Raw genomic sequence first — 27736 nt, forward strand, 5'->3', positions numbered from 1 at the left:
TGCTGTCAATTGGCCTGAGTGGAGTCCAATCCTTATGCATCTTAGGAAGTCCATAAATACATGGAGGGGCTTCCCCAGGGTAGAGGCGATGATACATGGCCCGATTAATGATTTTGTCCTTTTCTAGTTGTTGTAGTAGTTCTATAACCTTCTTCTTGTAGCCACAGGTTGGGTCTCATCTTAGAGCCTCATATGTGTTGTTATCATCCAGGAGTGTGGTCACCTTGGCATCGTAGTCAGATGTATTAAGTACAACCGTGCATCTTCCTTTATCCGCAGGCAGGATGGTGATGTTTGTGTGTTTCTTCAGGGATGTAACAGCCTTCCTTTCTTCTCTAGTCAAGTTTGAAGGAGGTGGTTTGGCACTGGTCAGAGCTGCAGACACTTTAAGGCGAAGTTGTTCAGCCTCACCCTGTGGTACTTTGTTGCTTGAGGCTTCAGTGGCTGAAATAATATCAACTATTGGTATGGTTCTTGGTGTGATTGCGAAATTCAACCCTTTAGCAAGGACATCCATCTCAGGCTGGGTGAGAACCCGGTCTGAAAGAATCTGCACCCATTTCTCTTTGTTTTGCATTGTCCTTGTTTCCTCCTTTCGCAGTTCAGCATAACAAAATGCAGAACTTGTTCTTCTGCCTATCCTTGCTCATAGTGTGCTGAGCTAGCTGTGCATGTACTGTGAAATCTGCTACTTTCATCCACGTTTCAGTGGGTAGCTGCAAAGTCAGGTCCTCTTCCAGCTGACTGATAGTTTGTTTCAAGGCTTCAACTGTGAAAGCGAGGGCGAGAAGCCCTCAACCAGTGAGGGCGAGAAGCATGACAGACGCAAGAATATGGTTATCCCATATGTAGCTGGGGTGTCTGAGAAACTCAAGAGGATTTTTAATAAACATCACTTCCCTGTCTTCTTTAAACCCAGCAACACACTGAGACAACAGCTGGTTCACCCAAAAGACCCAATGCCTAAACACAAGATTGACAACATTGTGTACGCAGTCCAGTGCAATGGGGAATGCTCAGAACTGTATATCGGCGAAACAAAAACAACTACTACATCAGCGTATGGCTCAGCATAGAAGAGCAAAAACCTCTGGTCAAGATTCAGCCGTGCACTTACATCTAAAAGAAACAGGTCACACCTTTGAAGACAGTCAAGTACGTGTTTTGGATAAGGAGGCAGATTGGTACAAACGAGGTGTGAAGAAGGCCATCTACGTAAAAATGGAGATGCCAAGCTTTAATAGAGGTGGGGGGTTAAACATCTATTGTCTGCCACATATAATGCTGTCTTGACACCTTTATCACCTACTGACTCCAATTAGGATAATGGCATCAACACCATTTGACCCCATGCTGGGTATAATGACCTCTGACCCCATGCTGGGTAAATTTACCAGATGTTGATTCAGTTACATATTTATTCCCAGAGAATTCTTGTACAGTCACGCAGAATTGAGAAAGCTCATTGGAAGAACGAGTGAAACGTTTTCAAGAAATCAACAGCAAGTCTAGTTGCCTTGATTTATTCTTTACAGATATACCATGACCTGGCTAAATGAGAACCTTCACAGACACAGTCCATGGCTAAGGCAAAGACCCTCACAGAATGAGGCCAGACAGTAACAACCTCGGCCTCTAGGGCCAGAGTACAGACTCCACCTGAGAAGCAGGTCGTACAGTGGTAGCCACCATAAATTGGTGCTAGAGCAATACACCACCTAAGAAGCAAAAAAAATGGTAACCAGTGCACCTATTTAAGGTACCAATGTCAATGAATATAGTAGAATGCGTTTTACTCGAAGGGACTCCAGGCATGAGGGAAGATGTGTCGTGGGGCAACACCCTGGGACGACAGAGGCTGCCACGTAGGCCCCGACACCAACACACAAATACTCCATCTGTTGAAGGGGGGAAATGCTAAAGTATGTACAGTATCCATCAGTAGTGCAAATACTCAGTAGTGCAACAGGAAGTACTGTATACATTGATAGTGGGATTACTCCTACTATGGAAGGAACGTAATACGACATGATGTACTGTATACAGTGGTGGTGCAATAACTGCCTCTGGAAGGAAGGCAATGCTACAGGATATACAGTGGCTGTGCATATACTCCGCCTATAGAAGGGGGCAATGTGACAGGACACGTGGTATCTCCTGGACGTTTAATTACTCCACCTAAGAAAGGAGGGTAATGTGACAGTATGTACAGTATCCATTGGCAGTGCAATTACTTCTCCACGGGAAGGAGGGTAACGCTACTGAGTGTGCAGTATCTAGTGGTTGTGCAATTACTCCACCTATGAAAGGAAGGTAATGCCACAGGGTGTACAGTATCCAGTGGTTGTGCAATTACTCCGCCTATGGAAGGAGAGTAATGCTACAGTGTGTACCGTATCCACTAGTATTGAAAGTACTCCGCCAATGGAAATAGTAATGCTACAGGATGTATAGGGTCCAGTGGTAGTGGGATTACCCCACCTATTGAAGGAGGATAATACTACAGAACGTATGGTATCTAGCGGTAGTGGCAAGAACACCACCTACGGAAGGGAGTTCAGCTAGTATGGTCCTTGTTGGCAGACATGGTAAAAATGACATGGAAGATCGGTGGGAACTCTGTCCAAATCTGGTAGCTCCAAGGGTTAAATTTATTAATTTTCTATGTTAGATTACATACATAATGCTATAAAAAAAACATGGCAACTTGAATCCTACAATTAACCATTTTCAGGTATAGGATAACCCGTAAGTGTAGAGGCAGGGAAAGGGTTAAGCAGGAGGTTGGGGACAGAGCTCAGCTGGCCACTGGAGGAGAGAAGGTATGGGTGTGAAAATTTAGTGCCCGGAATATACAGTTTGCTCCCCCCCCCACCCCTGAACCATCTAAAAAGTGCGCTTAGTAGACCACAAAGCTGAGGTCTCGTGTAAAAACGGGGCTGACCAGAAGAACTTCCGGCCGGAACGTCATTGCGGGGAGAAACCGCTAGTGCCATCGGGGGACAGAGACCAAGAACGGGTATATTTATGCCCAGAGGAGAAAATCAGCGACCACCCCAGGAGGCATGCGACCACTAGGAATGCACTGAAGGGCCCAGGAGGAAGGCGAGGGGGCCAGGAATGGTGCCAACAGCTAGAGGGGAAAACCAGATTTTACAGGGAAAATCTTTTCCACTCTGTTCACTTGGGGAACACTCCAATAGGCTTGCTGGGGACAACAGTTATACACATGGATGGACCGGGAGGGAGGAGTCCATTATACTCACCTCCTATTCTCAGAAGAGTAGTGGCTTGTCCGGCCTCGATTCCAGCAGGCACCTTCAGCCTCCAGGTCTCTTCCTTTGGTGGGGGAGGACAGGTGACAGGGCATTGAAGGCATATGGCCTGTTGTTCTTTTTCATAAGTGTAAACAGTTATATTTACTTATTTTAGTTATAATGGGTATTCATTGCCTTTAAGAGCAATGTTGATTTATATTCACTGTTTTGTATGAAGTTTCATGTAGGCCGAAGTAAGTCCATGAGAAGATTACTGTGCCGTTCAAAAGCTACTGTTATTGTAACAATATATTATACATTTAGAAAGTTAGAAGATACGCCGCACCTGCAGATTCTGAGGCTTCATTGTTTTTCCTATCTGAACATGAATTCCACAGTGTGAGAATGGTCTAGATGTTCCTCAAAGTATATATTCATGTATCAAAGTTTGTCCCTCAGCCCTGAGACAAGGCCCCAGATGTCAGAGGTGTGAAGTGTTGAAAATATTAGGCATGTATGAGTTAACCCTTAATGGTATGATGCTTATTGCTTATACAACAGTGCCATCTAGATATAAGCGGTTAATACTACATCAGTAGCAAAAGTGCATTCTGGGTAGTATTCTGACGTCATGCTCCTTATCAATGCACCCACCCATCCAACAATGATTCGAAAGTTCCAAACTCGGAGGGAGTGTTCATCTGATAAGTTTTGGGTTAAGAAAAAAAAAAAAAAAAAAAGAGAAAAAGAGAAAACAAACATTTTTGACTTATAGATATTCGGAGAATCATTTGGATTATCGGGAAAAACTCTTGAGAGCTGGCTGCCCCAAGACTCTGCACATCACTTGACCCTTGGGTAATGTATATTTTGTTTTATGTAGTATTGATCTAAATTAATTGGCTTGATACTTACAAAGCTGCATTGCATAATATTCTTGTGTTAGTTGAGTAGTGTTTTGTTGATATCATATAGTGGTGAATTCTGGGTACTGCATATCATTGTATATTACTGAAATTTATGTTGATTAATTTTTGATTGTATTTTAAACTATTGAATAATAAACCATTTATATTTTTGCATAGACGCTTGTACCCCGTTTTACTGATTGCACAAAATAATCAGGTTCTCGATTGAACTCTTTGAGATGTTTATGTCCATCTCACGGGTCAATATAGTTTGCGTAATTTTTCTTTTGACCCGATAATTTTTTAAAAATATTTATATAAAGCATTTGCTTTATATACCCGACAGGCCGCAAGCTCTGGAGGATTTGGTGGTCCACCACTCCACCTTTTCCGGTTGCTAGAGATGTTAGGGGGCATCCTGCTGCATGCCAGGCGGGTAAATGGGGAATAATTCTACTCCATGTAGGATTATCTTTAAAATAAAATAAAAAAGTCAGGACCTGCAGAGCTGATGTCTCTCTCCTATGGACACCAAGCTAAAACTGATTAACTTAGTGTCTGCAGGAGCGGTATAGATGAGAGCAGGAGCCAACACTTTCTCAGCTTAGTGTCGCCTCCCAGTGGCAGCAGCTATACCCATAGTCTTCTGTGTCCCCCAAAGATACGAGCATTGGAGGAGCAGCAGCAGCAGGAGGAAGATGCTTCTGCTGCAGTAGACAACACTGGCCATGATGAACAATCATCTCAGTTAGGGGGCGGAGCCTAAAAGGGGTCGTCAGACATGATAGAGAGCATGGCAAGCTGTATGCTTGCTTATTTACTGATAGATAAATGGTTAGCAAGAAGCAGTCTGATTACAGAATAGTCATGCTTTTAGACCACATCAAAGCAAAAAACTGGATTTTTTTTTCCTGTTGGCGAAAGTGATGCAGTTCAGTATCAACATGATGGAGCAGTTTTAGTTTTTTTTTCCATGTGCCGTCCCAGGCTGACACAAATTAGCAAATGCATACATACCCCCTGAACAACCAGGTTTAGGCCTACCTGGTGAAATACCATGTTCCCTGAACCCCATGGACAGGCAGATTGGAACACTGACTGGAATTAGCCCAGTTTGCTCTTGCTGTACTGTGTTGTCAAACATCCAGTGTCATCACAGAGGGTTTTCAGCACGGCAGGTGGTGCCGTCACACCCAAATGGACAAAGTTGTTGCCAGTGTGCAAAACATAACTTTTGGTATAATAAATGAGGCCAATGAACAGATCTGCCATTGCTGACAGTTGTCATTTATCGCTCGCCCCATTATGTCACTGCCATTGTAAAACCTGAAATTTACACATGGAAATATCAGCTCTTTTTGAGGTAAGGATGGTCCATTCAGTTTTTACCAGTTATTGATAGCATTTTCTACAAGTGTTGCTGGATCTTTTCCCATAAAACTACTTATCAATCTACTCAGTTCCTCCTGCTCTATATACAGTCTACAGATTGCAGAGCATTTTATGGCAACAGATTCTCTTTAACTTGCTTACATTAGAGGAACTTACTTGTCCACCTCTGGGAACCCTGTTTAGAAGATAGCATCTTACTGGCCAAGCCCGCTCTTATCAATTATAAATCCCAGACTGGGAACACTGACACCAGACCTGCAGTACTTCAGAGATGATTATCCTGAATTAAGTGAACGAAGTTGCATACACTCTGGCCAGAGAAGAATCCTAAGGAAAGGCCATCAATATCAGACCAGTGGGGGGTCCAACCTCTGACAACCAGGTGGAAGAGACGCAGCATGTGTCTGTGCACCGTGTCCTACCAGCACACAGTCTACTTTTTAGTGGCAGTTCTGTGTTATTATAGCCATTTGTCCTATTCAAGTGAATGATAGAAGAAGCTTTGATGGCACTGCACTGCCACAACAAAGTAGACTATGTGCAAGTAAATACTGCTACATGAGCGGCTAAACAGTGGGGGAGCCAGACCCTCACCAATCTGATATTGGTGACCCAACATCAATATTAAAACCAGACAAGCCTTATCAGCAGTTTAACAGGTAGTAGTAGCTCAAAGAATATGTTCAAACAATGCTGCATCTTCTATTGGGATGAGGAGTAGGATGACAAACATTTGTAATGTGCTTTTTTCACAGGGACGCAAAGTGCAGGGAGAGTTATGTAGCTGGGGCGACTACATGGGAAGTCAGTGGTAGCCCTATAGGTGCTGGACTCCATAAACACTAGGGGGACACTAGAATTAACTAAATAATGTTTTTTCCCTAACCTTTACTGTATCCGATCATCCAAAAAGTCCCCGTTCCTTAAGTTACTTTTAACTGTAGGGAGCCAATAATATAAATAAAAAAAAAAAAAAATATTATATATATATATATATATATATATATATATATATATATATATATATATATATATATATATACACATATTTAAGAAATTTTAAGTTACCATTTCGGCTGCCCTCTTGCCTTCGCTGCAGGTTACAGCAGAGTTCATGGGTTTAACTTCAGCAACAATAGTTCTTTCTTGTGCTTTCTGCTTCATGGCTGCTTTGACAGGTAATGGATTTTTCACCACACACAGCTCAACATTTAATTTTGGTTTACCTGTAAGAACAAATTTGTAACAAATCTTAGAGAGCCTCTGCCACCTGGTTCCAGCATACCTAATAGTCATATACCCAAAGGGCACTTAACACTGAGAGGGGAAAAAAAACCAAAAAAAAAAACACTTCATTCCCTTCTCCGAGGTCCGTTTTAGCTGCAAAAGCAACGTTTATAAATATTTTAATGAGCAACTGGAGCACTCGGAGGCTTGGTTATGCCTTCTGAGCACTGCTTCTGCCACACCCCCAGGAATAATGCCATTGCCCTGCATGTTCTAATAACACCCCCAATGCATTTGACCAACTAGCGAGTCTAGCGCTGGCATCCAGCGCGTGCGCACTCGAATGTACAACGACCCATGCGCACTCAACTGCTCCCGTTCTTCCGGGAAAGTCCTTGTCTTCTAGAGTGCACGCGCCGCCACTTCCAGAAGCAATGACGTGCTGCAGGTTAATTTTCACATAAAATGAAAAAGCTAAGAAAACAAGAGATTTCTCTAATCAAAATCACTTTGCTGGTACTGTATTAGAATGTGCAGGTAGCCACTAATCCTAAAAAAGGGATTGGCTACTTGCTATAACCAAAGGCTTCTGTCGATGTGCAGAATGTGGACATGCATAGAAAGGCTGGACAGAATTGTACAATAAAACATACACAAGTGCTGGAACTCTCAACAGAGCTGGGCATGAGGATATCTGGTGCCTCGTTTATGTCGGGGAGGTAGTTCTGAATGTGCAGTCACTCTTTAATATTGTAAAAGCAAGAAGTAGAAACCATTAGATATCCTAATTCATAGGATCAATGATCATCTCAGGAGGTTAGACGACAATCATCTCAAGAATATCTAATGGAAATTTCACAATTCTCTTCAGAAGGAAAACCGGTTTTGCAAAAGATATAGATGGTGCGGAGCTCACGCACAAACCTATACAAGCTGGAGTACTCTAAACAGATGAATAGGACCTTACGGCTATACTGTGACTGCAAGAAACATTGACCACTCAACAATGTCCATATACTTGTATGCCGATTTACCAATTGTTGGAACCGGAGAGGTTCTCCTTACTGCGGTGAACTCTGTACTTAGGTGCTGTTTGTCGGGGGGTGGTTGCACCACTTACAATCAATGGCGCTCCACTCTCTCCTCTTACGGAGCGGGCTTCCAACCCGTTCTCACAGCGTCCCACTTGACCAGCTAGATGGTTGCTGGTTGATGACGTAGGTGCTTGGAGCAGTCAGGTTACCGGAAGCTGATGCAGTCGAGTTGTTAGTTGCTTGAGCCCGTCAGATTATCGGAACTTGGCATAGCAGAGTTTACTTTGTACTTGATTTGGATTTGTTCGGCAAAGTTGGTTCGCAAATTGACAGTGGTATAGGATTTCTTCCAATAATTGCAGAGTCCTTTACTTGCAGGATAAAAAACCGCACCAATAGCCAGGTCTAATCCACACTAGTTGCGTTTCGGAACGAACGACAAACAGCACCTAAGTTCACCGCTGTAAGGAGAACCTCTGAACCTCTCCGGTTCCAACAATTGGTAAATCAGCATACAAGTATATGGACATTGTTGAGTGGTCTAATCAAATGTTTCTTGCAGTCACAGTATAGCCGTAAGGTCCTATTCTTCTGTTTAGAGTACTCCAGCTTGTATAGGTTTGTGCGTGAGCTCCGCACCATCTATATCTATACAATATATATATATTTATGCATTTATGCTGACATGTCGACATTAAAGTAGTTGTGTTTTATATCTGGTGGGTAATAAATCTTATTTGATGCAAAAATACTGAGCCAGCCTATATTATTATTGATTTATCTGTTTCTTTTCAGCTGGTAACTGAAAGGCTGAGCTCCAGTAGTTTGCTGGTGGAGCCTTTCTAAAATATTTTTAGTAGTACAATTTATAAAAATATAAGAAAATTTCCAAAACATGTTTTAAAAAGGACCATTTCAGTTCTAAATTCAAATAGGAGTTCACGGCAGCATATCCATCCAGAGATACTTCATTGATAGCAAGTCCATGAAAATGTGTACAAAAAGCACATAAAAACAGTAATGTTTCGACAACTATGTAGTCTTTGTCAAGCATAATATGAAGTGAAGTGCTCACCCCAAGATATTTATGAGGCATTCAACACCACCCACAATATCTCTAAACCAATCAACCCAAGAGAATGTCAATCATCCCTCCCAGGTTTAAAAGGTCACCAATAACAGATCACCACTACATCCCATAGTGGAGAGCATCCAATAATTGACCCCTTACCTCACACACCATTATCCAGCTTGGAGTCTCAATTCTCTTTGCGCATGCTCGACGTAACACTCCTTCCCCCATAATCGGGTCATGTGATCTACACATGATCACATGACCACCTAAATAATCATCAGCTGGGTCACCGCCACATTGATATATATCTTGGGATGAGCACTTCATGTTATGCTTGACATAGTAGTCAAAATATTGCCGTTTATGAGCTTTTTTGTACACATTTTCATGGACTAACTATCAATAAAGAATCTCTGAATGTATATGCTGCCGTCAACTCCTATTTGAAGGTCTATCTGTGGACTACCGTATATTGGGTGTCTTGAAGGCTCAGGAGTGCTGCTACACACCTTAAGTTATTCAAATAAAAGTTTACAAGCCTTAACTCTGTAGGTGTTCCACGAGAATTAAAGGGGTATTCCCATCACCTGCAATGGGGGCATATAGCCAAGATATGCCCCCATTGTCTGATAGGTGTTGGTCCCACCTCTGGGACCCATACCTACAAGGAGAATGGAGCGGGGAGAGCTGTCCACCACCAAGCACTGCGCCAATACAAGTGAATGAGAGCGCACCGCGGAAATAGCCGAGCCAGCGCTTGGCTACTTTCAGCGGCCCCATTGAAATGAATGGAGGGTGGCTGCGCATGCGCCCTCCTTTAGTTTCCCTGCTCTGTTCTTGTTGTAGGTGCAGGTCCCAGAGGTAGGAGGTGGGACCTGCACCTATCAGACAATGGGGGCATATTCCAGTGATATGCCCTCATTGTATGTGATGGCAAAACCCCTTTAAAAGGAAAAAATAGAGGAGAAATTTCAAAATGTCAATTTTTTGGGCAGATTTTCCATTTTATTCAATTTTTCCTGAAAGGCAGCAAGGGTTAACAGCCAAACAAACCTCAATATTTATTATCCTGATTCTGCAACTTACAGAAACAACTCATTATGTGGTCTTAAACTGCAGTAGAAACTCTCATAAAGTGACCCCATTTTGGAAACTACAGAATAAGGTGAAAGTTTTATTGGTAATATTTTGGGGTACATATGATTTTTGGTCACTCGATATGATTTTTGTGAGGAAATGTAACAAAAAAATGGCTGTTCTGGCATTTATTTTATGGCATTCACCTAAGGGGGTAGATCATGTGATATTTTTATAGAGCAGGTTGTTATGCCTAATAAGTATTTTAATTACATTTTTTAATGTTTAATTTTTTTTTTTTATTGCTTGATGAAGGGAAAGAAGCGCATTTTTCAATTAATTTTTGTCCCAGTACAGGAATTTCAACATTTCAAGGTCTGATCCCCGTTTCAATGAAGTACAATACATACTGTATTGTACGACATTGACTGTCAGTGTACTACACTAGCAGAGTGCCTGTGAGACCCAGCTTGGGTCTTTCAGCCAGCACCAACAACCATTGATTCTTGATCGGAGATATAAAGAGGCTAGTAGCCATGGGTTGTTCTCATACATTGGAGATGGCATCTAAACTCTGCTTGATCATCAGTGGAGATGAAGCGATCATCAAGAGTTTTTGTTTTGTTCCCGAAAATCACCTGTAAGGCTACTTTCACACTTGCGGCAGAGTGATCCGGCAATTAGTTGAGTCGCCGGAACTGCCTGCCGGATCCATCAAAACGTATGCCAACTGATGGCATTTGTAAGACTGATCATGCATTGAAATGCCAGATCAGTCTTTCTGGGGTCATCAGGAAAAACTGATCAGGCATTGATTTTTTTCACTTTTTCGGTCTGCGCAGACTGGAAGGACGGATCCGTCATTCCGGTATTTTTAATGCTGGATCCGGCACTAATACAATTCTATGGAAAGATCCGGCATTCAGGCAAGTGTTTTTTGGGCCGGAAATAAAACCGTAGCATGCTGCGGTTTTCTCTCTGTCCTGATCAGTCAAAAAGACTGAACTGAAGACATCCTGAACAGATTTATCCCCATGCATTCTGAATGGAGAGCAAACTGATCAGTTCTTTTCCGGTATAGAGCCCCTAGGACAGAACTCTATGCCGGAAAAGAAAAACGCTAGTGTGAAGGTACCCTTACATCCTGTACTTGGAAATAAGAAATTTCAATGTAACATTTATTCACCATTATCAGAATTTCATTTAAGACATATACCTTTCTTTTGAACGGTTAGTATAGTTGACTTCAGAACTTCTGCATTGCTTCCATCTGCGAGTGCTGACGTTTGAAAGTCTGTAATAACTGCACCACTCTTCGGTTTGGTGTCTACATCTTTTTTACATGGCTCTTTATTGGAGGTTTTGACAGGAGATCCGAATGTCATGGATACCTGATTCTCCTCTTCAGCAGCTTTATTTGTAGGCAGGCTTGGCTCTGCAGTTGACTGGTCCATTTTTGCTTCTGTACTTCCTGTATTAAAAGAATATACATCTGAGTTAAATCAGGTACTGTATTTTTCACCCTATAAGACTATGTTTTACAGGAGGAAAAGAAAAAAAAATACATTTTTCATTAGACCTCAGGTCAGACCAACAAGCAGTCTTCCAATGTTAACCCCTTCAACCTCGGGCCTGTTTTCACCTTCCTGCCCAGGCCATTTTTTGCAAATCTGACATGTGTCACTTTATGTGGTGATAACTTTAAAAACGCTTTTACTTATACAGGCCATTCTGAGATTGTTTTCTCGTCACATATTGTACTTCATGACAGTGGTAAAAATAAGTAATAAAAAAAACCTAATTTTTATTCATTAAAAAATACCAAATTTACAAAAAAAAAAAACTTTGCTAATTTCAACTTCTCTACTTTTATAATAGATAGGAATACCTTCAAAAATAGCAATTACTTTACATATGTCTACTTCACGTTTGGATAATTCTGAAAATTACATTTTATTTTTGGGGGACGTTAGAAGGATTAGAAGTATGGAAGCAAATCTTGAAATTTTTCGGAAAATTTCCAAAACCCACTTTTTAAAGGACCAGTTCAGGTCTGAAGTCACTTTGTGAAGCTTACATAATAGAAACCACCCAAAAATGACCCCATTTTAGAAACTACACTCCACAAGGTATAAAAAAAACTGATTTTCCAAACTATATTAACCCTTTAGGTGTTCCACAAGAATTGATGGAAAAAGAGATGAAATTTCAGAATTTCACTTTTTTGGCAGATTTTACATTTTAATCCATTTTCCCAGTAGCAAAGCAAGGGTTAACAGCCAAATAAAACTCAATGTTTATTACCCTGATTCTGCGGTTTACAGAAACACCCTACAGGTGATCGTAAACTGCTGTACGGGCACAAGGCAGGGCGCAGAAGGAAAGGAACGCCATATGGTTTTTGGAAGACAAATTTAGCTGAACTGGTTTTTAGATGTCCCATTTGAAGCCCCCCTGATGCACCCCTACAGTAGAAACTCAAAAAAGTGACTACATTTTGGAAACTATGGCATAAGGTGCCAGTTTTATTGGTACCATTTTGGGGTACATATGATTTTTTATTGCGCTATAATAAGTTTTTTGTGAGGCAAGGTAAAAAAAATAAAAATAATGGATGTTTTGGCACAGTTTAAATTTTTTATTTTTACAGCGTTTACCTGCGAGATTAGGTCATGTGACATTTTCATAGAGCAGATCGTTACGCACGTGGCAATACCCAATATGTCTACTTTTTCTTATTTATTTAAGTTGTACACAATAATAGCATTTTTGAAACCGAAATAATGATATTTTAGTGTCTCAGTCTGAGAGCCATAGATTTTTTATTTTTTGACCGCTTTTCTCAGGTAGGGTCTCATTTTTTGATGAGGTGACTGTCTGATTGGTACTATTTGGGGGGGGGGGGGCCCATATGCCTTTTTGATCACTTGCCGTTGCAATTTTTGTGATGTAATGTGACAAAAAAGGCTTTTAAATATTTTTTTTTACGGTGTTCACCTTTGAAACAAAAAAAAATTATGTTTTAGTGTGTCCATGTTCTGAGAGCTATAATTTTTTTTTTGTTTGTTTGGGCGATTGTCTTAGTTAGGGGCTCATTTTTTTGTGGGATGAGGACTGTTATGTGTGGGTTTTGTTGTTTTTTTCATTTTTTTTTATTATTATTATAAAATAAGGAGAAAGGGGCGGTTTTTTTCCTTTTTCTCTTTATTAATTTTATTTAAAAAACTTTTTTTAGCTTTATTTATGATATTCACTTTTGGGGGTCTGATCCTCTCTGCAATGCATTACAATACATCTGTATTGTAATGCATGGCCTGTTAGTGTATGACACTGAGTCCATACCACGGACTGCCGGGCCCCTGTAGTGATCACGCGCGCTCCGGTGCCAGCGCGATCACTATGACATACTATTATGTCAAATTGCGGGAACTCAGTGGTTCCCATGACGTAACAGTACGTCAAAGGTCGGGAAGGGGTTAATCAGGCCTCAGCTCACAGCGCCAATCAGACCCCCAATGTTAATAAACCCCAATAAGACCTCAGATCAGACCTCAATGAGAATGACCCCCATCCAGATCTCAGATAAGAGCCCCATGCTTTTCATATCAGCCCCCATGCCTCTCAGTTCAGACCCCAGTAGCCTCAGAACATATAAAATAAAGAAACCACTTACCCTTCCTGCTCCTGGACACCGCCGCTCCTCACCACCCGCGTTCTTCATCCTCCTGCTGTCAGCTGTCCTGTGAACTGGCACGCACAGCGTGAGGTCACAGTGCGCCCTCACTCTGTGCGCAGCCACTGCACAGCACAACCGACAGCTGAGCGGAGGACCAGGAAGCGGCGAGTACAGAGCCTTCACCTCTTCCCGGTGCTAATCAGCGCTTCCATAATGGAAATTGTGTCTTATAGGGCGAAAAATACGGTACATAGTTAGGGCTCATTCAGACAACCTCATTTATGTATCCGCATCTATGCCACAATTATGCGGACTCATTCATTTCAATTGTGCTATCCGCATCTGTACTTCCATTTCGTGGCTAGATAGAGCATATCCTAAATAGAGCATATCCTATTCTTGCCCACAATTGCGGACAAGAAAAGGCCTTTCTATCATAGAGCTGGCCATGTGCATTCTGCAAAATACAGACACACACATACAGTCGTCTGAATGAGCCCTTATTTGGATATGCCTTTCCTTTTTCTCTTGGGTCAACTTACCCAGCGCAAATAAATAGCTTGGAAAAAGAAGAAAAAAATAATTTGTTTCACTCACAGCATGCAAAAGCGTAATTCAAACATTTTTCCCCCAAAGCTGATAATTTTGAGGCAATCCTCTCTGGATATCATGTACCAAGAGGAAAGGAATAAGAAAGGACACATCTGTAAACTGTACAAAAAGCTTTAAAACAAAAACAAAAAAACACCACATTGGAAACTGTGGAATTTAGACAATGATGCAATGCATTAAAACACAGAAAGACAGGTAAGTGTAGTGGAAAGTAATGCAGTCATTCAGCGAGAGTGGTGTATGTATCCATGTATATATTATATTTGTTTTTTGTTACCATTCACATTACCCTGAAAAGCTGTGCTTTTTCCATTCAAAGCGTTAGTTCCAGAGTCAGAGGCTGCAGGAAACAACTGATCTGTAGGGGGTTAGAGTGTTGGACCCTCACCTATTGGATATTAAAGGGGCTGTATCACTTCTTCGAATGGCATTTATAATAGAGATATAAGGCACTTACTAATGTTTTGTGATTGTCCATACTGTCTCCTTTGCAGGCTGGACTCACTTGTAGTGGACTCACTACATTGATTGTATCCAAGGGTTATGACCAAACAGCAATCCAGAACTACAGGAGAAGACACCGACCTCTCCAATGCATTAGAAAGTGCATTGTATTAACTTTGTCTACATGATAAATGCTATTTTCTGAAGTGAGAAAACCCCTTGAATGACCTATCCTGAGGATAACTCATCCCAATGTCAGAGGGTTTTCATTCATCCAAGTCATGGCATGCCAGTAGCAAAAAAAATCACAGCACCTGGACTTGTATTTCCATTTTTCTTGAAGACGTTTTGATAGTCATCTGACTGGCTCTCTCAATTAGGGTTGCACCGGGTATCGAAGCATCGATACCCAATCAATACTTTTACACCCGGATTGATACAATACCGGGTCTTACTATTTACCGATACTAGGGTGCGCAGCCTAGTATCAGTTACGGAACATGGCATGCGGCTCTCTCAGCGTGCGCCATGTTCTCTTCACTAGCATAGTGGAGAAGGAGGGAGTCCCTCTGTCCCCACTGTGATGCGGCTGCCGCTGCCACCGATTGCGAGGTAGCAGGGAGGAGGCCACTGCACCAATAATTAATGTAAAAAAAACACTTTAATTCAAGCGTAGGCACCGGGTGTCGTCGGCGGTATCACATACCTGGCACCTGGCCTCAATAACAGGGAAAGTCGATCCATCCCCCCCGTATCGACGATTGCAGAAAACCACAGGTCAATTCAGACCTGCGGTTTTCTGCGTTTCCGGTCCATTCGGGTGTCCTGTGACCCGATGAACCGGAAAAACACAGCGATCGGTGGCGTGATTACACACCACCAATTGCAGTGCGAAGATTTGCAGAGGCGGAGCTGGCCCTGGTGCTGAACACTGCTGTCCAGGGCGCTGATTGGTGCAGGGGAGAGAGGCGCGAGATTCAAACTTCCTCCTCTTCCTGTCCAGCACCCTGACCGTTCAGCACCAGCTCCTGCGTCCCCCTAATGGGCATCCATCACCCTCCTGCACCCATCGCCACCCAGGTAGGTTAGGGTCAGTGAGGGAGAGGCACCATTAGGAAGGGAAAGAAGGGAAAAGTTAGTTTGATCTATCAGACCCCAGACCCCCCCCCCCCCCCCCCCCCCCCCTGCCACTTGGTCATCGATCACTTTGGGGCCAAATTTGAACAGGCCTACGTACCTGGAAGGGAGGTCGCGGTTGATGAGTCTCTCGTTGCGTTCAAGGGGAGACTCAGTTTCCGCCAATATATTCCCGAGGTATGGCGTGAAGATATACAAAATTTGAGAGAGTACCTGAGGGCACACTTACAAATTTCGTGTGTACAAGGGGCGAGATTCCCGTATTCAACCCCCAGAATGTCCCCCCACTCTGGGTGTTAGCGGGACACTCGTGTGGGACCTTATGTAGCCACTGCTGGATAACGGTTACCACTTGTACGTGGATAACTTTTATACCAGCATTCCCTTGTTCAGGTCCCTTGCCGCCAGATCCACGTTCGCTTGTGGGACCGTGCGGAAAAATCTACGCGGCCTCCCTGCCCCACCCCCTCCAGGTACCTATCCCCAGGGGTGAGACCCGTGCACTTACCAGTGGAAACCTGTTGCTGGTCAGGTATAAGGACAAGAGGGATGTCCTTATGCTGTCCACAATCCACGGTAACAGCACCACCCCATCTCTGTGCGAGGTACCACGGCAACGGTCCTCAAGCCCGATTGTATCGTCGACTACAATCTGTATATGGGTGGAGTTGATCTCTCTGATCAAGTCTTCAAGCCATATAATGCCATGCGCAAAACCCGGGCATGGTACAAAAAGGTTGCGGTCTACTTGGTACAGGTTGCCATGTACAACTCTTTTGTACTATCCCGAAGCGCTGGCAGCACAGGGACATTCCTCCAGTTCTATGAGTCAGTCCTCAAAGACCTGACCTTTTCGGACCGGGAAAGAGCAGGCCAGAGTACCTCGGGAACTGGAGGCACCCGGATCGTCCCTGGCCAACACTTTCCAGGTGTGGTCCCCCATACTGGAAAGAAGGGACGAACCCAAAAAAGATGCAGAGTGTGTCACAAGAGGGGGATACGGAAGGACACCACTACTCAATGTGACACGTGCCCCGATCATCCGGGCCTCTGCGTTATCGATTGCTTCAGGGGAGTATCACACTTCCATGGAGTACTACATTTTTATAATCCCCAACAGTCCACTAGAGAACATAAAACACTATGGCTCTTAGACTTTGGAGACAAAGAAACAATTCCCCCCTCCCCCAAATATTAGTTTTAGAGCAGGCATCCTCAAACTGCGGCCCTCCAGATGTTGTAAAACTAACTCCCAGCATGCCCAGACAACCTACAGTCATCAGCAGGGCATGGTGGGAATTGTAGTTTTACAACATCTGGAGGGCCGCAGATTTAGGATGCCTGCTTAGTGTCTCCAAAGTCTGAGAGCCATACATATTGGGCATCGTCGCGTGCGTAAAAGTCGTCGCTATAAAAAAAAAAAAAAAACTTGACCAAACGCCTCGGATGAACGGTGTTAAAAATTAAAAAAAAAACGAAAACTGTGCCAAAACTCAAATTTTTGGGCAAAATTTCAATCTGAATCCTTTTTGCCGGTAATAAAGCAAGGGTTAACAGCCAAACAAAACTCAATATTTATGGCCCTGATTCTGTAGTTTGCAGAAACACCCCATATGTGGTCGTAAATGGCTATATAGCCGCACGGCAGGGCACAGAACGAAGGGAACTCCATACGGTTTCTGGAAGGCAGATTTTGATGGACAGTTTTTTTTTTTTGGACACCATGATGTAGCCTAGACTAGAAACTCCAAAAAAGTGACCCTAAGAAACTACACCCCTCAAGGTATTCAAAAGTTACTTTACAAACTATGTTAACCCTTTAGGTGTTCCACAAAACTAAATAGCGAATGTAGAAACAATTTTAGAATTTAATTTTTTGTTACATTGCCTCAAAATAGAGTAATATAGAGCAACCAAAAATCATATTTACCCCTAAAATAGTCCCAAAACAACAACCACCTTATCCCGTAGATTCCTAGATGGGGGTCACTTTTATGGAGTTTCTACTCTAGGGGTGCATCAGGGGGCTTGAAAGGGTACATGGTGTAAATAAACCAGTCCAGCAAAATCTGCCTTCCAAAAACCATATGACCTTCCCCTCCTTCTATGTCCTGCCGTTTAGCCAAATAGTAGTTTACGACCACATATGGGGTGTTTCTGCAAACTACAGAATCAGGGCAACCCATTTTGAGTTTTGTTTGGCTGTTAACCCATTTTTTCCAGTAATAAAGGAAGGGTTAAAATGGAAAATTTTCCAAAAAAAACAGACATTTCTAAATTGTTTCTCCATCTGCCATTAACGCATGTGGAACACCTAAAGGGTTAACAAAGTTTGTAAACCCAGTTTTGAATACCTTGAGGGGTGTACTTTCTTAGATGGAGTCACTTTTTTGAAATTTCTATTCTAGGGGTGCAACAGGGGGCTTCAAATGGGACATGGTATAAACAAAACCAGTCCTGCAAAATCTGCCTTCCAAAACCCGCCTTCCAAAACCCATATGGTGTTCCCCTTCGGCCAAACAGTAGTCTACGACCACATATGGGGTGTTTCTGCAAACTACAGAATCAGGGCAACCCATTTTAAGTGTTTGGCAGTTAACCCTTGTTTTACTCCAGGAAAAAATTGATTATATTGGAAAATGTTCCAAAAAATAGAAATTTCTAAATTGTTTCTCCATCTGCTATTAACTCTTGTGGAAGACCTAAAGGGTTAATAAAGTTTCAAAAAACAGTTTTGAATACCTTGAGGGGTGTAGTTTCTAGAATGGGGCCATTTTTGGGAGGTTTCTATTATCTAAGCCTCACAATATGACTTAAAACCTGAATTGGTCCATAAAAAGGATTTTGAAGATTTCTGAAAAATTTCAAAATTTGCTTCTAAACTTCTAAGCCTTGTAACATCCCCAAAAAATAAAATATCATTCCAAAAATGCTACAAACATGAAGTAGACATAATTTTTGTAAAGCCATCACAATTTTTGGGGGTATTACTATGTATTACAGAAGTAGAGAAACTGAAACTTTGAAATTTGCTCATTTTCAAAATTTTTGGTAAAAATTGCATTTTTTTGTGCAAAAAAAATTAACTTTTTTGACCCAATTTTAGCAGCGTCATGTAGTACAATATGTGACGAAAAAACAATCTCAGAACGGCCTGGGTAAGTCAAAGCGTTTTAAAGTTATGAGCACTTAAAGGGACACTGGTCAGATTTGCAAAAAATGGCCAAGTCCTTAAGGTGAAATAGGGGTGAGTCCTTAAGGGGTTAAGTTAATTTAGCTGATATTTATGTTTGAGTGCATGACTTCTGATTCCCATTTAAATAACTCAGATCAAAAGGGTGAAGATTATAACGCCCATGCGAATGTCTTTCAGATGCTGCTTTACCTGGGATTTTGGAGAATCTAAGGCTCTTCTTGTGCTTTGGTGGAGACTGTGGTTGAGATTCATAATCCACATTCTCCGATTTGGCAGTTTGCTGGAGACGGAAAGCTTTCTCTTGTCTGATCTCGTCAAGCGTCTTGACTCTAACTTTCTCTATTGACTGTGAGCTTTGTTTAGGCCCTTTTAAACTCACAGAAAGAGGTTTAGTGGTGCCAACACTGCTGGAAATATTGTCATTTACAAGAGGCTGTTTAAACTGTCTTTCCTCCTGAACTTTCTGAATAAAATTAATCTGTTTTTGTGTAGCATCAGTTGGGATTGTATTATTTTGTGCTGTATTTCCATCTTTGTGCCCGGTCACCTTATTTGCCTTGTTGTCTAGGTCATCTTTCGCGTTCTCTTGTTTCTGTATCCCATCTTTCAGTTGTCTTAGCCTCTTTTCTGCTTGAATTTCACCCAAAGATTTAATGTAAATCCCTGTCTGAGTCTTTGAGGAAAGCTTGTTTTTTATACAGATTTTATCTCTACTTTCAGAAGGTAAACTTGTGGTCTCTTGCTCCAGCCTTTGATTGGCTTTTTCCTGACGGATTTCTTCAAGAGTCTTAATGCGGAAGTCAGTTGCTGTAGTAGCAGCTGTCTCTGCAAAAAAATATAACAAGTCAGTAAAATATCTCATGTTTTCTGTTCGCTCCTTGATGCACAATACAGTTGGAGAAACCTACAGAAATCAGGGACCATACATCCAAATTTGCAACCAATATAAAAAGGTGCATCTTATGACTACCTGGACCTGAGAGTTAAACAAGAGGTTTCAGGAGCCTATTGTGCTGGATAACAACACAGTAAGTAAACATTTACAATAGGTGCACTACTGTGGTGAATGCAATCAATAAAGACTGACAAAACGTTCACACTGATGTTAAAATGAGACTTTAGCTAATATTTCTGTATCATCACCACGATGACACACAAGGAGATTGACCCCTGACCACTGTAGGGGCAGGAACAGGGAAAGGTTCAAATTACCCCCGATTCCGAAGACTTGGGGGAGAATGCCTCCTCCTCCAGGCATTGGGATGAAGAGGACCTTGCTTCAGAAACTGAATTCTCTAAGGGCGATAGAAATTTCTATTTTGCTGTGGACGAAATGGCAGATCTTTTAAAAGCTGTGAGGTCCACTATGGGGGTGGAAGAGGTGCAGAAAAACACATTCCATCCAGGAGGGTCTAAGGGTTTAAAGAACATGAGTATTCCCCATTAATGCGAACATAAAAGAAAGATGATTTTAGAGGAATGGTCTGACCCTGAAAAATGCCTGGGTGTGTCCAAGGCTTTCAAAAACCGTCTATTATTTGATCTGACTGAATCCAAAATATTCAATGAGATCCCTATAATAGACGTGCAAGTGGCAAAGATCAATAAGAAGACATCATTGCACTTTGAAGACTAATCCCAGGTAAAAGATCCCATGTAGAGGAAAGCAGACAGTCTGTTACGAAAATCAAGGGAAGCATCAATATTTAACCTTAAATCAAATATCACCGCAACATCGGTCGATAGATCTATGTTCCTTTGGCTAAATAAACTTGAGAACCATATTAGGGATAAGACCCTTAGAGAGGAGATTCTAAACTCTATCCCCTTGCTGAAATCAGCCACAGCTTCCCTAGCAGATGCCTCTGTTGAGTCGGTAAAATTCTCAGCCAAGGACGCAAGCCTCTCCAACGCGGCTCGCAGAGCACTTTGGATGAATTCTGCGATTACCTACTGAGGAAGGAACTTGTTTCCGAAACGCGTCTAGTGTGTATAGAGACCAAGGCTACTGGTGCGGTTTTTATTTAAAAAAAAAGCGAGAAGAGGACTTTCTTCAATTTCAAAATTTTTTAACTTCTACAAAGATCTGAAGACGTCCCAGACCGCTGGAAAGGTTCTACATTTACCATCTATCCCTAAAGAGGATCAAAAATCCTGGGACATTATATTTATCATGACCGCAAACATAAGGTAAAATCTTGTTGCATCTACTGCCGCTGACCTGACAGGTTCAGGCAATTACCAGCTAAGCGCAACCAGCTTCCGTGGGCTTGACGGCTCCAGGCGTCTGCGTCATCAACCAGCGATCGACCAACTTGCTGGACACGTGGGACGCTGAGGGAGTGAGACGCTGAGAGAGCGGGTCTGAAGGTCTACTCCACAAACAAACAGTAAGTGGAATATTGCCAAACAAGTGCGGTTACGATTTGTTACAGGACATTTGAACAGAGAACCTTCCTATGGCAAATAGCAAAGACGTTTTGCAACCTTTGTTTCAAGAATCTGGCAAAGTGATATTCATGCCCTGGACATTTAAGCGGTTTAATCCAAGTGAATATCTCTCGCAGCCTCACTGTAGCTATTTGGTCTCATTTCTAGGAGTACTCCAATCATCTAGTTCTGTGCGTGAGCTCCGCACACAATAGCCTATTTGTACACATCTATTTATGTATGTATGCTGTTATGATGGCACAAAGCTAGTTATTATTAACATTTGATTTAGCGTATTAATAAAACATTTATGCAAAAATACTGTGAGCCAACCTATATTATTAATGATTTATTCCCACTTTGCATGAAGTCTTGGTCAGGAGACAAGACTTCAAAGATGAAGCTGTGCTCCATTCCCTTTTCAGGTGAATATATTTTCGGCTCGTGTTAGATAAAATCCTGGAAAAAGCCTCAGACAAGAAGACAGAAGACAGACCATATAGGAAAATAAAATATCACTTTCATTCTTCCTCAGGCCAGGATAGATTGCATATAGGAAACGGAAAATTGGGATGCTGGAGCTACCCCAAAGGGAACAAAGGAAGGAGTTTTCTCCTTAACCCCCAGAACAAACCCAGCGATAAACAATGATGCCAGGGTAAGGGGGTGGGGGGGGGGGGGGGATTTCCAAAAATTCGGGATGGAGTCCCTAGGGTCTATAATACCCTTGATAGGAAAAGACGCTATAATGTGCACGGTGGACTTAAAGGACGCCTATTACCATGTTCCAATACGTATCAACTACCCAAAATTCCTGTGGTTCGCCATCAGAGATCAGGGTTAATACATCATTATCAATTCACAGCCCTTCCATTTGGAATTTCCTCCACACCCAGGATTTTCACCAGACTCGTAGTAGAGATGGTGGCATATTTGAGGAAAAGAGAACTAATCTTAGTCCCATACTTAAACGATTTTCTCCTAATTGGCGATACAGTAGACCACCTATTAGCAGATTTAGACCTCTTCCTGTCAACACTGGGAAAACTAGGGTGGATAGTGAACATCAACAAATCAAACCTACAACAGTCAACATAAATACGTTTCCTGGGGGCGATTCTAGACTCTCATATTCAATCCACTTTTCTTCCCCAAGACAAAATCAGTTCACTGCAAGAGAAAGTCAGAATGTTTAAAATAAATAATAATCTGCTCCATAAGGGAAGCGATGAGTCTACTGGACCTACTCACATCATGCATACCCTCAGTACCTTGGAGTCAACTGCATTTTCGACCTCTACAGACTTAAATTCTCAGAGTTTGGAACAGGCAACAGATTACTCTAGATTAGAGTATCCATTCCTCACATGGTAAAAAGATTACTATGTTGGTGAACAGTCTCAAGGAACCTCTCCTGGATAGTAGTATGGAAGAGAACTCCCTATGTACAGATCATGACGGACGCAAGTCCGTCAGGATGGGGAGTGAAAGTGGGAGATTTTTACTATCGGGTCTCCTGGCCCCAGTCGGTCAGCTCTCAGTCGTCAAATTTCAGAGAACTGAAGGCAGTATGGGAATCCCTAAAAGATAGTGGAAGAAAATCTTTGTGGTTCTGTTGTGCATTTTCATACGTATACAATATTATCTAATGACATTATGATCAAGATGTATGCTCATCTCATTGCCTTTAAGAATAAAATCAGCCTGAACCAAAGTTCTATTATGTGGCTGAGGAAGCCAAGATTAGTTCATGGCAAGTTCAATTTATAAAAAAAAATAATAACAGGGCTCCAGATGGCGACCAAAATGGTCGCCAATGCGACTTAGAATTGTGAAATGGCGACAAGACTTTGTAGTCTTGTCGCCATTTGCGCCTAGACCCTCCGCTGCTCTGCCGCTTTAAGAAGATCGGCATTTCATCCAGCAGGCAGAAGGCAATCCAATAACAGAGCTCCGCACAGTGGATAGAGCTCTGTTAGAGAGGAGGCTGCTGATTGGTCTTAGTATTCCCGGGCTGCCCTGCCATTGGCTGCTCCTCTCACCCCGCCCCCATTCTCCTGTGCTGAACACAGCAGACGCTTGATCTCAGTCAGAGTAATGAAGAAGACAGGGAGCCACACCATGCGGACTGCTCCATAGAACGGAGGTTAGCTTGAGAAGGAATAATTAACAATCCACAAAGAGGCAGTCACTCACCCCTGCGCTGATAAAGGCTAATCCTTGTCTTTACAACCCTGATAACACTCAGGGGGCTGCTGCTTGTGCTCCGTGTGAGCTCCCTGCCTGGGTTCACAAACATTCTTAATAAGGGAATAAAAGGGTTAATAGGAGCCCGCACTGGTCAAGACACTAAAAAGCCAGTGAACCATATCTCTTTCAATAGTCATGCTTAGTAGGAGGGGAGGTTATCTCCTAAGCACGGACTTTTGAAAGAGATATGGTTCACTGGCTTTTTAGTGTCTTGACCAGTGCGGCTCCTATTAACCCTTCACATACTTAACATTAGCAAGTGGCGAGATGACTGCTGATCACCCCCCCCACTTGCTAATGGCTGCCGCTGCCCAGTATCCCCCCCCCCCCCCTAACTTTCTCTGCGCATCTCCAATTTTATGCTTAAGTGTTGGGGGGGGGGGGGGGAAAGACACCTTTTCTTGTGTGAGCCTGATAAGTGCAATTGTGACCAGATCCATCAGTTGCCGCACGTGTGGCGGTATTGAGGGAGCCGCACCGCCATTTGTACAGCCTACAATGTACTCCAGAGCTGCACTCACTATTCTGCTGGTGCAGTCACTGTGTACATACATTACTTATCCTGTACTGATCTGAGTTACATCCACCCCAGCTGCAGATTGCATCGCTACGCTCCTTACTCTTTGCAGTCTCCGGTCTGACACAGTCCCGCCAAGTGCCAGAGTCTGCTAAAAAACAACTCAGCGCTCCAGATGGCGACTAAAATGGTCGCCAATGCGCCTTAAAATTTGCAGATGGCGACAAGACTTTTTAGCCTTGTCGCCATTTGCGACCAGGCTGCCGCTCTGTAGCTGGATATTGTGGCGGGGCACAGGCATAAGTGACGCACTGTCATCTCAGACTCCTAGAGAAACAGACAGGAATGGAGCGGAGCTGAAGTAAGTGTCCATGGTGCTGTAACAGGAAGAGGCAGAGCCCACAGTCATGACAACTTAGCGGCGGCCTCGCTTTTTGGCAGTGTCGGGAGAAGCTTTCAGCCGGGGTGTGTGAGGTAGGCGCTCTTAGTGGGAAACTCTGTTGTTCTCGGGGCTGCTGTGTGAGTGGCACTGGTGTTCGGGGAGCAGGGCAGAGCCAAAATGAGCGCAGCCGATCGGGAGATCATCCGTATCGCTAAGAAGATGGAGCGGATGGTGCAGAAGAAAAACACGGTCAGTGGTGCCTTCTGTGCCCGGCGGGTGAGGGGGAGCTGCCTGCTGTGGGCTCACTGAGGACGACTTACCTGCGGCCAGCGAGAGTCACCTGAGGACAAAGCAGGCTGACTGCAGGAGCTCTGCTCTGGGCCCTCAGGTCCTTCTCGGGTGGTATCAGAAGTGCCCCCTGATGCAGCAGAATACAGGCTGCTGTGAATGGAGGGTTGTATCTGAGGCATCAGGGTGACCAGCCTCACATAGGGTACTTTCACATTAGCGTTTTTCTTTTCCGGCATAGAGTTCCGTCACAGGGGCTCTATACCGGAAAAGAACTGGTCAGGCATATCCCCATGCATTCTGAATGGAGAGTAATCCGTTCAGGATGCATCAGGATGTCTTCAGTTCAGTCATTTTGACTGATCAGGCAAAAGATAAAACCGTAGCATGCTACGGTTTTATCTCCGGCCAAAAAAACTGAAGACTTGGCATTTTTTCCCATAGGAATGTCCTTCCGGCATGCGCAGACCGGTAAAAATACAAGACCGATCCGTCTGTCCGCATGACATGCGGAGAGACGGACCCATCCTTGCAATGCATTTGTGATCCGGATCCGTCTCACAAATGCTTTCAGTCAGCGGTGGATCCGGCGGGCAGTTCCGACGACCGAACTGCCTGCCGGATCACACTGCCGCAAGTGTGAAAGTAGCCGAATACTCTAATTATTCCCTTTCTGATCAGGTTCTGACGTTAGGGATCTGTTCATGTTCATCGGTCTATTAGGATCTCCAGTATCTGTTATACCGTAATTACATGTATTTTAAATTTGGCGACTAAAAATGTAATTTGGCTCCTAAATTTTTCAGGTTAGGAGCCAATGGCTCCTTGATATTTTTTTTAGTCTGGAGCCCTGAATAATTGTGAACATAAACGGACATTGTGTTTAAAAGTTATTGCTAAAGATATGGGACCATCTGTAAGGAGTAAGTCAACTCCCTAGGACATATATGTCTGGAGGGAACAAGGTTACTTGATAAGGTCTCATGTCCTTGAGGCACACCTGCTATATGAAGTTCAATTTATATATTCATAATTATAAAATTATATATATATATATACACACACACACACTGTATATTTAGTTTAACACATGTTAATCAATAATTCATATAATGTATTATCTATGTGTAACAATGTATTGAAAAAAAAAAATATATATATATATATATATATATATATATATATATATATATATATAATAATGTTATACCGTGTATTTATCATTTAGAAGATATTGTAGAAGGTATAGAAACAAGTTTACGTTAATTGGATTTTCTGAGAAGATAAAATGTTATTTCAAAACAATAGTTATTCATGGATGTAGATAAGTGAAAAGTACAAGTTCCGATGCCAAGCATCAAAGCCGCTATATAAAATTTCATCAAGCCAAACTAGATTTCAAAAAGATAGGAGGAGACAGTCAACTCCAACAAGTCCGGGATATAGGCAATTAAAAGTGTCAGGGAAAGACCTTCCTCAATGATTTATATAGAAAGGTCAACAAGGTCCTGAAAACATATTATTAGATATTTAATTTTAAATGCTTAAAAGTTGTGATGTTCATTTACAATACCACAGTGCCATCTGGAGGAAGATGGACAATATTATATTTCATTATTTTTTCTTGACCATATTAGGAGTTGATATGACATCATGGTATTATTAGCATGCAAGTACACCCACCTTACCTGATTGGGAATCCCTAATCTAAAAGGGGATGATTCTTAGATAAAGGGGGGGGGGGGGGGGGGGAAATAATTACTCGTGTGCGGGGTAGCAAGGGGGAACTAGAGAAAGAGGAAAAAGATCCATATATCCATTCAATCAAAAAGAAAAACTTTATCAGAAGAAACTTGGATTATTCTTTTTGGATTACTAGGAAAGTTCTTCAGAACTGGTCCCATCTGAACTCAGTCTACCTTTGACCCGGTGACGTATATTTTGTTTACTACTCATGATATTAATAAAAGATATTTATCTCGGTATATAGCCAAGAGTTCCCATACTGTGGGAATATATAGTCTTAGGTTCCTCCATAATGCTGATTATTCTCTTAGCAAAGATGCATATTGTTAATGGAAGATCTGACATTATTTGAAAAGAGGACAAAACCCTTGGAAAGTTATTTTCCTTAGTCTGATTGCTGAGCTGAATATTTTATCATATTAATATCATATTTTTGATTGGTCATAGGAAAACAGAGTCAAGGGATAACCGTTATTTTCCTGTAAATCCGTGTTTTATTGTTCTAGCCTGTTTGATAACAGAAGATCCTAAGTTTCTCTTGTTATACGAGTCCGTTTGTTAAAAGTATGACACTGGTTGTCATAATCTCCAAGTTATACTGTGCTGATCAGATAGGGGTGTGTCAACACCACCGTGTGGTACATTTTGGGTGTTACTTTATCATATATTTTGCAGTTGTATTGTTTTTATATTCTTGGTTTTTATAATAAACTATTATATATTTTTGCACATACAACTGACCCTTTGTTTCACTGCTTGCACAAATCAAATTAAGATACTTGATAAAAGAACTTAGAGGCGTTTTTTATGTCCGCCTGAAGGATAATACAATTTTTATTTTTTATTTTTTTTTATCCTCTCTTTTATATGAAGATTCTTTCATATAGAAGATATACGACAGTTCCCACCTAAAAAAAAAAAAAAAAAAAAAAAAAAATATTCAGACAACACGACAACCATTGTTCCTCCCTGATGGGAGAGGTAGGCAAAGTCGCAAAATCTCCTGTCCTTATCAACAAAGATATTCAACTGGGCAGAACAAAAAAGGAGATTTTTGTATAACTTACCAGTAAAATCTATTTCTCGCT

The 27736-nt window shown here is 42.2% G+C and overlaps 1 protein-coding gene across 4 annotated transcripts in view; it reads right to left on the minus strand.

Annotated features, from left to right (window-relative positions):
- The window catches only part of ZC3H11A (zinc finger CCCH-type containing 11A), a 137284-nt gene that overhangs the window by 27910 nt on the left and 81638 nt on the right, over positions 1-27736 (minus strand). For 3 of the 4 annotated variants that reach the window (XM_044288270.1, XM_044288269.1, XM_044288268.1), the window contains exons 12-14: positions 19225-19860; positions 11187-11441; positions 6626-6783 (exon numbers count right to left, since the gene is read on the minus strand). In XM_044288270.1, the coding sequence (XP_044144205.1) occupies positions 6626-6783; positions 11187-11441; positions 19225-19860 (1049 nt within the window). The remainder of the gene's footprint in view (positions 1-6625; positions 6784-11186; positions 11442-19224; positions 19861-27736) is intronic. The other variant, XM_044288271.1, reaches the window with a different exon arrangement.

The sequence above is a fragment of the Bufo gargarizans genome, chromosome 3, assembly GCF_014858855.1.
Source record: "Bufo gargarizans isolate SCDJY-AF-19 chromosome 3, ASM1485885v1, whole genome shotgun sequence".
In the NCBI taxonomy this organism is placed as follows: Eukaryota; Metazoa; Chordata; class Amphibia; order Anura; family Bufonidae; genus Bufo; species Bufo gargarizans.